The following is a 13,163-nucleotide window of genomic DNA, read 5'->3' on the forward strand; positions in this document are numbered from 1 at the left end:
CTTTATGAAAGCTGTTGGTAGTATAAAGTTATAGATTGCTCTTTAAGTGTATACTGGCACATTTAGAGGAACAGAGATCCTAGACATGACCACTGTCCAGCATAAGACCAGATCAATGATTTAAATGAATAGAAATCCATATAAGATATACTGTGCTGACAGTATAATACAATAATTCCGACCTGAAATCATAGTTCTCTAAATTCTGCATTTGTTAGATTTGTAAATCAAACTAATATATTAAAAATACTGATTAAATAACACTTGATTTAAAACTAGTTAGTCGATAATACAAGATTAACTTGAGTACAAAGCCTTATATTTTTGTTAGCTATTTCAGTATGATTTATTTGTGTATACTAGCATCGACAGTCTTTGATTTACACAATATAATATACAATGGAACCTCGATATCTTGATAAACAAGTGTCTAATGGAAATTATAAAATAAACTTAATTCCAAACAAAGTTGATTTCTTATAGACGTTTACAGTAGCATGTGAGGATATATATAAAAGAGGTAATATAAAATCAATATTTGGAATTGGCACTTGTTATTGAGGTTCCACTGTATGTAATGCACTGAGGCAGAGCAAGAAATACAGGTCGGATCAAATGAAGATTCATTTATCACTAAAATAAAATGAATGGACAATCAAAAATTAATGTTGTGCATAAGACCACAAACAACAACACAATATAGGCTACAACCAACTAAAGCAGAATGACATTTTAACCTTAGGAACCACTTTGTTGCTACTGTACTAAGAAATCAATACTCTTTGAGACAAGATAGTCTAAAACAAGTAACAACATAATTTATTAAGCCTATTTGTTGTTGAAATCTTTTAAAACGTTTTTATTCTCAAAATAACATGATATGACTATTGTACTAGTAAGTAACATGACGTAAGAGAGTGCTTGTTATACATTGATTTTTGGATACATCAGTCATATATCTGATTCCATCATGATTATACCATGGATAAAACATACTCCCTTAGTAGATTTCTCATCCTTATGGAACAGCTGAAGACAATTTTATTGTTAGTTCATGTACGGTTTATGTAGAGGTCGTGTTTTGTTTACAATTTGTTTCCCGTTATTACAGCCATTTAAAACCTCGTTTAACCAAATAATACGATCTAATCATAAACAATAACTTGTCCCCTAGTTATATAACCAAACAGTAAAGCACAAATCAAAAATTAACCCTAAAATAATGGAAACAAAGTTTCATCGACACTAGCGCCTTTGTGTCACGTACATGAACTAGACACGAAAAACGTGCTTCAAAATTTACAATGGGATGAGAAGTCTACTTGTGTTGGTTAGTCTATGATTATACTTTGTCAACAACCAATAAAACAAAGGACTAGTAGCTTCACACACACAAAATACTCATACCTGCTGTAGGTGCCTAACATAACCTATAAAAATCGATTTATTGTTCCTTATTATTGACTTCTAGTACATAGAGTAAAAAAGGAGAAAATTATAGAGAGCAATGAATAGGTTTATTATGTATTCACGACTAATATGTATCACAATTTGTGGTGATTTGTTCACAACGTAAATGCTAAAACTATGAATAAATGTAAATCAAATGTATATATTTCTAAAACTCTGCTTGAAGCTAGAATTAACTACTGGTGTGATGAAATAAAATAAAAGATAGAATATTTGATTTTATCTTTTATATCATTATCATTTAATATAGTACTTTAGATTATTTAAATTTATTGATATAAGTGAATAGTTTTATTTATGTTTTAGAGGTTAAGTGGTAGAGAGGACTTTCAAGTCCTAACTTTTCCTCTTAACCCTTTCAGTGCTATGCAACGATATATTGTTGTTTGCGTTTCATCCAAAAGCGCTAAGCGACGATATATCATGCCGGTGCGTCTTTAGATCCTGTGAGTTTAAATGGACATATCGGTTGTCTCGGTTGTAGTTTCGAAAACGCGATGGTTTCTTTCGATTCCTCATACGATCGAGGTACAATATATCATTCCTTAGCACTTTTAAGATACAAATTTTATTTTTGCCGCTTTTTTTCTCGCACTAGACTTTGCCCCTGTGGCAAGCCTAGCACTTTTCGGACAAAATAATTAAATAACTCTAGTACTTTTTAGGAAAATTACAATAAAAATATTCTAGCATCGAAAGGGTTAAATAAATACATTTTTAATTTTATTTCATTTCAAAATAACTTAAATGTTTAATTCCAACACCCCAAACCCTGTTATAACAATTAAGCCCAACGGTACTGTTGAATATATATTTTGTTTTATGTTGGTCTAACATTTCTCTATAGCGGTTAAGCACAGGGTAAGCAAACCACCAACTACAGCGGTTTCCAAAATAAGGGCCGTAAGTCGTACCAACTGGTGGTTCGCAGGAGCAATTTTGATGGTTTGATGGAAAATTAAAATATTTTTAATCCAGGTCCTTAATTTTCACTATCCAAACAGACGCGGTGAGCACTATATAAAACAGTAGTACTGAGTAGGTAGTATGCAGCAAGGCAGTACATATTTGTTACATAAAATATTTTCTGTACAATCACAATTCACCTGATTAACGTAACAAATGTGGTTTCGGTTTTAAACTAGCAATTTTCAAATACCAAATGTTTGTGAAATCTTAATTCCTGATTTTTATTTGTGGATTTGAATAGTTTTTGGATTTCTGACGTAGGGGAAAAGGGAACCCAGGGGGGTTGGAGGGGAATATCCGATACATATAAACAGAATATCCTCAAGCCAATGTTTATTTTATTTTTATTTATTTATATAAAATAAATAAATAAATAAAGCCAATGTAATGGCTTGTTTAGAAGCTACAGGAGCTAAATAAAGCCTACTTCAAAATCCCACTAAACTCTGAACTATTTAGTTATGTCTAATTCATTTTTACCACGGTATACTCTTGTGAAGTGATATTATGATTAACAAATTTAAGTATTTTTTTTGCTCACAGTTATTTTTCTTTAAGGTTAAAAAAAGCCATTGTTCAAGAGTTTTAATTATCTTGGTTTCTTACAGTTAGTGCCTTGTACCATTCTAAACATAGCCTTTTTCATTCAAAGCATTTATGTACCACTACAATCACAGACACAGTGCTTAAAGCATTCTCACTTGCCTTTTAGTATAGACTGAGTAGAGCTACACAAACTAATTATTAACTAAGGTTTCAATAGGAGATCATTCAACCCAATGACGATCTTGCTGAAGAGGTCACCGCCCATTTCGACAAAGTCTATAATGACAACGTTGATTCCTCGTAGGCCTGGACGTTGCTGTTTGAGCCACGGAATTACTGCTTGCAAACAAGGCTTGGAGCATTTAGATCTCAACTCTCCGCACGGATGATGGATTACAAACTGATAACAAAGTATTGTGTGAGGTAAGCAAACTTACAACTAACCACAGGTTAAATTATTCTACTTAAGTTTTATCTCCGATACCTCTGAAAATATAGTTATGACAATGCATGCCACCCCCAGAATATAATACAAGCGTTGCAAGAGAAAAAAAATTATAAACTCTCAAACGCTAGTGGAGTTTAGATTCGCTCGTAAAGATTTCGTAAAAAAAATACAACCCTTCCCAGACGGGTGATGGATATATCCGCCTAAGTCTTTGGCGATAATGGACGGTAGGTGGATATATCCGCTTATGGATTTTGATGTTCCGGACGGGAAGCGGATATAACCGTCTTCTTTTCAGACAGACTGGCAGGTGCTTGAGCAGTAACCAGATATTTCGCGGTACCACGGCGCCTCTCTCCATGGCTGCGCTCTCTCTCACACTTCCCCCTCTCTCGTCCCATCCCCTCTCCCGCGCCTTCCCCTATCCCGCGCACCACCCTTCTCTCCTACGCTCCCCCCTCGTCGTTTCGCGCTCAATACTACGTTGTCTTTATTTATTTATTGTATACATATTGTTCTTTATTTATTGCCCAACGTTGTCATGGTCATTTCTTCAAAGACGGGTGGCGGGGATATATCCGCTGCTTTTCTACTCATCCGCGGACGGGTAGCGGATATATCCGCATAGTAAAAAAACGAGTAAAAAATTATTTTGACAGTATGAAGTGTTCCATTGTGTTTATTTTATGTATACTTGTAAAACAAAACGCAAATAACAAAATTAATTTTTATTTTTTCCTATAATATTTTCCCGTTCTATGTCACGATTTTGACCGTCCGGGAAGGGTTAATTGGTGGCGCCAGTGGTGTCTGGCCCCTTACTTGATTTTCTCTGTTTACACCCACCCTTCAGCTAGATTTAATCTGAGTTTCGAGAGAGTGCAGTTAAATTACAGAGGTTTTCTCAGCATGCGCCCAAATCTCCTAAAAGTGTTTTTTTACTAGTTACATGAGTAATTGATTAACAAATAAATTTGTTCCTAATTTAAGTATAATTGCTTCACTTGTGATGGAATCTCTGCATGCTCTCTTGTAATACCCGTTTAAAGGCTAAGTACCCGCTCGAGGGTTAAAAATTAAATTCACTTAAACCGTTATCTTATAAAATTTAGTAATGGTCCTACCTTGGTATCGGGTGTGAGAAGACATTGGGTGACAAAACCGGCGTTCTTAGGGCGATGTGCCATTGTCTTGTTGAGGAATTTTAGTAGGGCGTCAGAATTGGTAGTCTGGGGCCACGGCGTAGGCCATCTCACTCCAGGCCACAACTCCGCATGTTTCTCCACCAAATCGTCTCGATAGATAGCAATAACTCTGTATCCATGATCCAACATCCACGTCAGTGTCACTGTCATTATGTCCCATGGCAGAGGGCACAACTTGCCTCCAAAAGTATTTTTAATCATTGATATCAACAATTCGTGAGTCTCATCACTAAAATTGTAGAAATGTTGAAAATCCAGTATTATTATTTCTTCAGGGAACTCTTCTAGGAAATTGTTTAATGTTTGGAGATGAGGGTATATTTCATCACCGTACAGACCGTGGACAGCATACAATTTTGTATCACCCTCTTTTGTGGATATTCTCAAATCCAGATATCTGAAAAACAAAGTGGTGTAAGTAAGCCTACTGATTGGTACCATTATTTTTCACTGTTTCTGAAAAGTCATAATAATAATGTAAACTTTAAGGGCATCACCCTAAAAATGTTTACAAATTCAGTAAAAATATTATATATACAGTAGGACCTCGATAATTTGACACAGGCCGTGACGACAAGACATATTGACAGCAACCAATGACGGGTCTGCTGAGGTAAAAAAGGGCATTTTTTTGTTTATGTGCAAGGAAAAAATACAATTATCTATATATCCCAATTACTTTTTTTTGCTTTTTTCATAAAATCCAAAGTTTTTTTAGGGAGAGGAGGGACAATACATCCACACACACAGGTGGCCAACCTGTAGTGTGAGACTCCTGAGAAGAACAGACTACTCACTAAAAAACCACTCAGTAGCCTGGTCCACCATCCCCGCGTCTCCTGCTCCCAGCTCTCCTGCCAGAACTTGAAGGTGCGGGCAAGCTCCTCACTTCTTGCCTGGTCCTCTCCACGCCGCTGATATAATGCCTTCCTCTCTGCCGCCAAAAGTTTAACGGGGATGACTCCAGCAATCACCAGGATGGCGGGTTTGGACACTGTTCGGTATGCGGATGCCACCCTGAGTGCTGCCTGACGCTGCACTCAAGTGAGCCGCATCCTGTACACCTCCTTGTTGAGTGCATTTGCCCACACTTCCGCACCGTACAGGAGTACGGACTGGACCGCAGACATTAACAGCCTTCTGCGGCTGGACCGTGGACCTCCAACATTGGCCATTAACCGGCTAAGGGAAGAAACCACCTTAGCGGCCTTGTCCGCCGTACGGATGATCTGGTCTCGCTAGCTGAGCTTGCTGTACACCATGACCCCAAGGTACTTGGCGGCACAAGCGGTTTGGACTTCAATATTCCACACCCTCTACAGCACGATGGTGTCAATCCTCTTTTTAGTTAAAATCACAATCTCAGTTTTGCTCAGAGCGAACGAGAGCCCGTGATCTGCCATCCATGCGCTAATGGTGCGCATGGACCTCGGTTTAGTTTCAGCTGGGCAAGCTCAACGCTACGTGCAGCTATTAAAGTCACAACGTCATCTGCATATTTAACTAACAGAGTTTCCTCAGGCATCTCAGACCTCAGGAGGCTGTCATAGGCGACGTTCCGAGTATGGATCCTTGAGCAGCACCAGAAGTTACAGTCATCGTCCGGAGGTCTTATGTAGTGTCATAAATGAGGAGGGGAAACCGGAGATCCTATATGATCCTATATGAGTCCTATATGATGCGCATGAGGTACGCCAGGACGTGGAAGGTGTTCCCTAGAGCACCCAGCATATTGCACCTTGCGGAGTTAAATGCTTTTCGCACATCAATTGTCACAAGCAGCACAACCCCAACGAAAATAGTTGTTATTGTAATGTTCGTACTCACTGAACTACTTCTTAACACTACTTATAGCACTTGTAAGACCGGGGTAAAATAAGAAGGCGCATTGTAATGAACTGAATACCGCCGGTTGACATTAAAGGAGTGATTGAGCGTTACATAGTGAAGCCGGTGTAGGTAGCGGGCAACTGAGGCCGAGGAGAAGCATCATACAGGACAGGGAGTGTAGGAGTTTTGCCAACGGGTATCAGGTAGAAAGGGTCCCCATCCATGAATTCCACATACTGCGGAGTTTTGTCAACGGTTGTGGGTTGCGCGAGAGGGGGAGGGGGAGAGAGAGAGATTACACGTGACCGTGAGGGTGGCTTCCGCTAGGGGTGGACAAACCAGGCAAGATGCTGACTGCGTTCAAAATAATGGAGTTATGCACCTCTGACTGTGAAAGGAAATGTGTATTGAATTTTTAACCTAACCTAACCTAACCTAACCTAACCTAACCTAACTTAACTCACTGCGACAAGCGCATAACTGCCAAGCGTAGACAACCCTGACAATCGCTCTCCTTCCCTCCGTCAAACTCTTTCTCCCACCACCACCGTTGGCAAATCTCCGCACCAAGAGGTGGCCGAAGGCATCCCCCCCATCTACCTGACACCCGTTGGCAAAACTCCGGTTCCCCAGGACAGGCGGGGAATAGGACGCTATCTGTGATTGGTTAATGTTCAACCAACGGTATTAATTTATTCAAATGAACTATACATTACAGCACTGTTGCCAATACAAATATTAAATGTTATAAATCAATATGCATATATTACCATATTATTACATATTATTATATATTTCCTCCCCCTTAACTTTTTGACATAAAAGTAATAATTTTAAAAGTTTAAACATGAACATCTACAGTGGATTAGACATGACAAAAACATAAACAGTACGGTAATCAAATCAATAGTACACACAACAAATACAATGTAAACACATAAAATGAGGGAAAATATTCCTAAACAAATAACAAAACACAGTACATAATAAACTATAAGGATTGTAACAATAATATTTACAAGTTTAACTTCACTACTAGTCTATGTTCCCTGACTGGGTACCTACGCTCAGATCTGACAGGTGATTGTTTACTATCATCAGCTGTTACTGCCCGCTGCGGGCTCGGTGCGGAAATGACGTCACCTTGTCTGTGGTCAGGTACACGTGGAAAGGTGGAATGACGGTTACTGGAACTGGAGGGGCGGGAGAAAAGGAACTGGAGCGGCGTTTGTTGGAGCTGGTGGGAGTGGCTATTGTTGGACTCATATGTTGTGGAGAGGGTATAGGTCGGGTGATTTCCACAGCTGATTTCCCCCTCTCATATAACTCAGCTGATACCTTTGGCAGCGAATCTAAGTTTACCTCCGGTACAGCTGTTGTAATACCACTATTTAACCCAATTATCTGATCGATATGACGTTTCCAAATAACATCATTTTCCAACTTTACTAAATAAGACACAGTGCTTAGAGGTTTTACGATTACACCTGAAATCCATTTGTTCCTGCCCCTATAGTCTCTTACAATCACAGGTTGGCCTTCACATAAAACTCTTGTTTTACTTCCGCCATAATTACCAATCTGCTTACTCTGTCGGTCATGTACAAACTGTGGTAGGTTTGGCCTGATCAGTGGCGGTTCCAAGGGGGGGGGGCTACAGGGGCTAAAGCCCCCCCCCCCTTGGACCCTGAAAAAAATAAATTTAAACGTGCATTTTGTCCTTAAGAGTGGGTCCCAGTAAAAGAAGAATTCCGAAATTGGCACACTAGCGCGCGTGGAGAGGAGCGGACATTTGTTGAACTACGTGCGTGGCACCTGTGTTGCCGAACCATCGCCAGGCGCTAAGCAATGTATGGCAACGCCGCATTAGCACTGGCGATGAACGAACTGTGTCAGTGGACTGGACGGCGATTCGGCTTTGCTCGGAGGACGGAGTGCACTAAAGTCACTTCCATCGCTTATTTACTTAGAATACTCGATTTTGCTCACTGCTCATCGTTGTTAGTGGATTTATCTAGGATGGTTATTTAGCCTGTTACAATTTTAAATTACATTTACATTTATATTTATTTTAAATTACAATTTTTATCATAGACAAAGTAATGTTATTGGAAAATAATCAGTTTTGAAAAAAAAGTTTTTAAGTGGAACAAGGATCATATAAAATTTGCTAAAGCAATAATTGAAATTTCTTATAAAAACCCTATAGTTTATCATGATACCGGATAGAACATGTGCTGTGTTCAACCAACTGTTTCCTAATTTCTTTTATTTATCATATGACTTTGTTTACATTAATTTGTTTTTGTTTTGTTTCACTGAAAAAGCTAACTCACAATAATTTGCTACAGAATAAAAATTTGTACTAAAACATAAATCAACTTTCTTTTCATAGTACATAGCAGATGGCGACTGATGATAATGAAGAAACATGGAACAGCTACCTATAAAGACTAGAAATAGCTTTTGTATTCAACAATATTTCTGAGGAAAACATGACAATAACACTGCTACATGTTATTGGAAAGAAAACTTATGGAACACTTATTGATTTGTTACAACCTAAATTGCCTACGGAGTTTTCGTATAAAGAATTAATTAAACAACTCACCAAACACTTTTCACCACCACCAAATGAAGTAGCAGAAGCTTTCAAATTCCACAATAGACGTCAACAGGAAGGTGAAGACATACCTAGCACTTTGCAACGGAATTGAAAGGATTGTCAAGATACTGCAACTTTGGCAACTTTCTCGACACAGCATTACAAAATCAGTTCATACAAGGAAGAATGAGTATGTGATTCTAAAACTTAGGGGAGAGGTGCTGTGTTCAACCAACTGTTTCCTAATTTTTAGAATCACATATTCAATCTTGTAACCGGTTGTTTTTTCCTTGAGCTTCCTCTTAAGACAGGGTTTGAGGCTTCACCGTTTGGTAGAGGAGCTAGAGGTTGGTTAAAGCGAGCTTCATCTTCAGTATGGTTGTTGAACACATGATCATTTGCTCCCTGAAGTTCCTCATCTTGAATTAATTGTAGACCCTAGAGGAAGTTTGATATTGATAAAGTAGTCCCTGTCGTCCTTCTCACCGCTTAAATTTGAACCAACCGATCTTATTTGATCAATGTGTCTTTAAGAAGAAGCTCAAGGAAAAAACAATCGGTTACAAGAATGAATATGTGATTCTAAAACTTAGGGGAGAGGTGCTGTGTTCAACCAACTGTTTCCTAATTTCTTTTATTTATCATATGACTTTGTTTACATTAATTTGTTTTTGTTTTGTTTCACTGAAAAAGCTAACTCACAATAATTTGCTACAGAATAAAAATTTGTATTAAAACATAAATCAACTTTCTTTTCATAGTACATAGCAACATGAAATTTAAAAACTTTTTTATACGTGATATTTATTACATAAACACACTAGTTTAGGAGATATAGCCTATGAAAAAATGACTTCCGGTCTACTTTTTGTAAGATGCAGCTCCTAATAGAGAAAGTTTAGCGCAAAAATGTGAAGATTAAAAAAGAGTTGTACGAAAGAAAAATAGTGGAACAAGGCTCATGAAAAATAAGCAAAAACAGGGTGAATAATATTTAATTAATTGATCTGTTATGTACATTGTGTAACATTATCAATTCTGGGATTACTCAAAATGATACAAGTTAAGTAGGCCTAACTACATTAATGAATGGTAAATTGGATCCAACACATGTTGGAAACATTATTAACGGTGTTTCAAATGCTTATTTTTAAAGGTAAGGGTCAAGTGGAGGTGATAGATTTCTTCCCCTGAAACCGCCTAAATATTATGAACAAAGTATCATACAGAATATCAATTATTAGTACCTAATTTAAAATTAAATATTGTACTTAGTTATAAAGGGAAAAGTTTGTTTTAATACTTAAAGTCGGCCGATTTGCACGGGACGAACATGAAAAATTTTGTTTTCTATAATCTAGAATAGCCTACATTATTTTCAGATATGACGAATTGATTATATTTTCAATTTATCAATATATTTACACTTTTAAGTGAAGTATTCTGTGAAGCGTTGTTAATGGGATTTACTCCAAGGGTAGGGAGGGGCCGTCGAAGGACCGGCCTAGCCATTGTTCTTCTCTACTCTCTGGTCAGGTAGTCTGCCTCAACTTAACATGAGACAGCCTTTACTCTTATCACTGCAGTCACCACTGGCTTGGGTTGCCTATGTGGCATTTGTAATTTTTTTTTCCAGTAATACTAATTCACTTGAAGTAGGGCCTACTAAAATGTCTTACGTATAACCAACCCATGTTAATTTACAGGCTCATTCCAATAAAATTGCGGTATTAGACCTTCAGTTGCAAGATCTTTAGTTCATTTATTAGCCAATTATTAATTTAAGTTACCTGATGCCGAGGTTTAACTGTTGTAACAGAGTCAATTCTTGTGTCGCACACCACCTGTGAATCACTCTTCGACTAGGGCTTCCAAATACTCTGGCCAATAATAGAACAATTTGCTCATTGTCAGGTGCTATATCTGATGTTGGTTTAATGGTATAGCTCATGGAATCATGGGATCCTAGAAATATAATGAGAATAACTTAGTGGAACAACCTTAAAATAACTTAGGTCACCTTTGGTTTTGTGGAAGAATGATAATAAATTAAATTCTTCTTTGGGTTGGTTCATTGATAGTGTTGTTTATCTTAGTTAGGCTAGTACCAGTGTGATGCCAGCTTATTTAACCATACCCAAATGAACTTAAACCTAAATAAATAGGCTATATATAATTGAAAATCATAAGTTCTAGTTTGCTTGCTGCTGCTGGAGAAACCTCTTCCTCAACATTTGCAATGTAAAATAGGATAAATAGCTTACCTTGGCAGTGTCAGAATTCCAGTCATAGAAACTAACTCTATTTTTGGATGCCCTTTAGTAGCCTATCTGTCCTACACTCGTTCAAATGAAAAATATTGATATATATCGATTATTTCATTCGGTTAGGTTAACCTAGCTTACCAAACTTGATGTATCGAATGAAATAATCGATATATTCATTCAAATGAGTGTAGGACAGATAGCCTACTAGAGTGCAGCCCTATTTTTATTAGGATTCACAATTAGTAATGCGCGATTACAAGATGTTTAAACAATCAAAATGTTCCATCTCAAGATGTTCCGCTTATTGATTGTTTCGATTACTTAGTGAGAGGTTTGTACAATCAAAATGTTTCTCTCGATTGTTGCATGTGTTAAGCCAAAACTTTTGTCTGCAGTCTGCACCACTGTCTAAATTCTAAGGTGACCATGCTACATTACAACTTATAGGAGCTGTTACGAGGATGATAATATTAATTATTTTTCTAGATTTCAGGTAGACTTCTGTATTGATTATTAGATTGTTTCATTCGATATATCGATCGATATTTTCATTCGCTTGTTTGAGCCAACAGATACGGAAGTCTCCGATTGTTCGGGTACACTTCCATATCTGTTGGCACAAACAACCGAATGAAAATATCGATCGATTACCGATTATTCGATATATCGTTTGGTTAGTTAGGTAAGGTTAATCTAACCTAACAAGAAGTTAACCAAACGATATATCAAATTAAACAATCGCATAATCAATATTACTCATTCGGTTGTTTGTGCCAACAGATATGGAAGTGTACCCCGTAGATAAAGTAGGCTAACTTAATATATCCATAAACCTTCCTCGGTGTTGAAGTAAGAAATACCTCTCATTGAGGGTCAATTTCCGCCAGATACAATAGAAATTGGATGCTAATAATTGCCAATGCCGTACTTAACAAAACAATCGCCATGAACATCTCTTTAAAACTCTCAGTACCGGTACCCTAAGGACTTCTCGACTCTCTTTTAGACGAATACGAGACAAATTATATGTTCATGCCGTGCTGAAACGAAACAATCGCCACAAATATCTCGATAAAAACCACTCACTAAGATAAGCAAAATTACAATCGAACCGTCTCAAGAGGTAGGCCTACAAACATTCGAAACTTTTCTCACAATTGCGCATCACTATTCACAATGAGTTTACTTCTCAGATAGGCCAATTAAGCCTAGGCCTAGTACAAACTAATAACCAAGTTTGTAGATAAGTTATTTCAAACTAACCTGGAATAGCTAGATTAATTACCGGTATATTTTTTAAGGATTCGTCAAGTTGGCTCATCCAATTGTTCAAACTCATGATCAATTTCGGTAAATAATATCCAAATATCACAATTAACTAGTAATTTAAACTACTTGAACGATTTGGTTTGGAGGTTAAGTTTTGTTGTTTGTTGTCTTGTTCTTGTTACTGTGACTGTCTGATGTGAATAACAGTGTTGCCAAGCGACCTCTTTTGTTTTCCCCGCATGAAAGGACGGAAATCCTCGATTTTCCTCGCAAGGATTCTAAAATTACTCGCAAAATCCTCGATAGCATCCAAGATTAAAATAATTTGAAATTTACCCATATTTACACGATAATATACGTTTCTACGGTTTCTTTTTTTTACTAGAGGTGCAAATAACCAAGCATACACGTATGTGATGTTGTGGATTTTCCCCGCAATTGGCAACACTGTGAATAAGATGTGATGTTGTGTTTACGTTTTGTAATTATTGTATCATTGATTGGGTCCGATTGTGAATCAGATCCACTCCGATCCAGTCATGATGTGATTCCTT

The 13,163-nt window shown here is 37.4% G+C and overlaps 1 protein-coding gene across 2 annotated transcripts; it reads right to left on the reverse strand.

The window, feature by feature from the left end:
- Positions 1-660: 660 nt before the first annotated feature.
- LOC129005153 (PI-PLC X domain-containing protein 2-like) lies at positions 661-12,720 on the reverse strand. 2 transcript variants are annotated; one of them, XM_054433972.1, is made up of 4 exons: positions 12,626-12,675; positions 10,864-11,038; positions 4,558-5,035; positions 661-3,385 (listed from the first exon to the last, which is right to left on the reverse strand). In XM_054433972.1, exons 2-4 carry the CDS (start codon positions 11,022-11,024, stop codon positions 3,188-3,190), a joined length of 837 nt encoding a protein of 278 aa, XP_054289947.1. In that variant the 5' UTR covers positions 11,025-11,038; positions 12,626-12,675; the 3' UTR covers positions 661-3,187. The 2 variants fall into 2 exon arrangements, with proteins under 2 accessions (XP_054289947.1, XP_054289946.1); XM_054433971.1 differs by having other exon boundaries at positions 663-3,385; positions 12,604-12,720.
- Positions 12,721-13,163: the final 443 nt, after the last annotated feature.

The sequence above is a fragment of the Macrosteles quadrilineatus genome, unplaced genomic scaffold (assembly GCF_028750875.1).
Source record: "Macrosteles quadrilineatus isolate MER2022 unplaced genomic scaffold, UCM_ALF_1.0 Scaffold_16__1_contigs__length_3527350, whole genome shotgun sequence".
Classification (NCBI taxonomy): Eukaryota; Metazoa; Arthropoda; class Insecta; order Hemiptera; family Cicadellidae; genus Macrosteles; species Macrosteles quadrilineatus.

What these genes read in the sequence shown, in the direction of transcription:
- LOC129005153 (XM_054433971.1), bottom strand. Translation starts at nt 12,679, where the DNA reads ATGAGTTTGAACAATTGGATGAGCCAACTTGACGAATCCTTAAAAAAT. An exon ending in AATTAATCTAGCTATTCCAG is followed by an intron (nt 11,039 to 12,603) that starts GTTAGTTTGAAA and finishes TTATATTTCTAG; the next exon opens with GATCCCATGATTCCATGAGC. An exon ending in TTCTCACACCCGATACCAAG is followed by an intron (nt 3,386 to 4,557) that starts GTAGGACCATTA and finishes CTTTGTTATCAG; the next exon opens with TTTGTAATCCATCATCCGTG.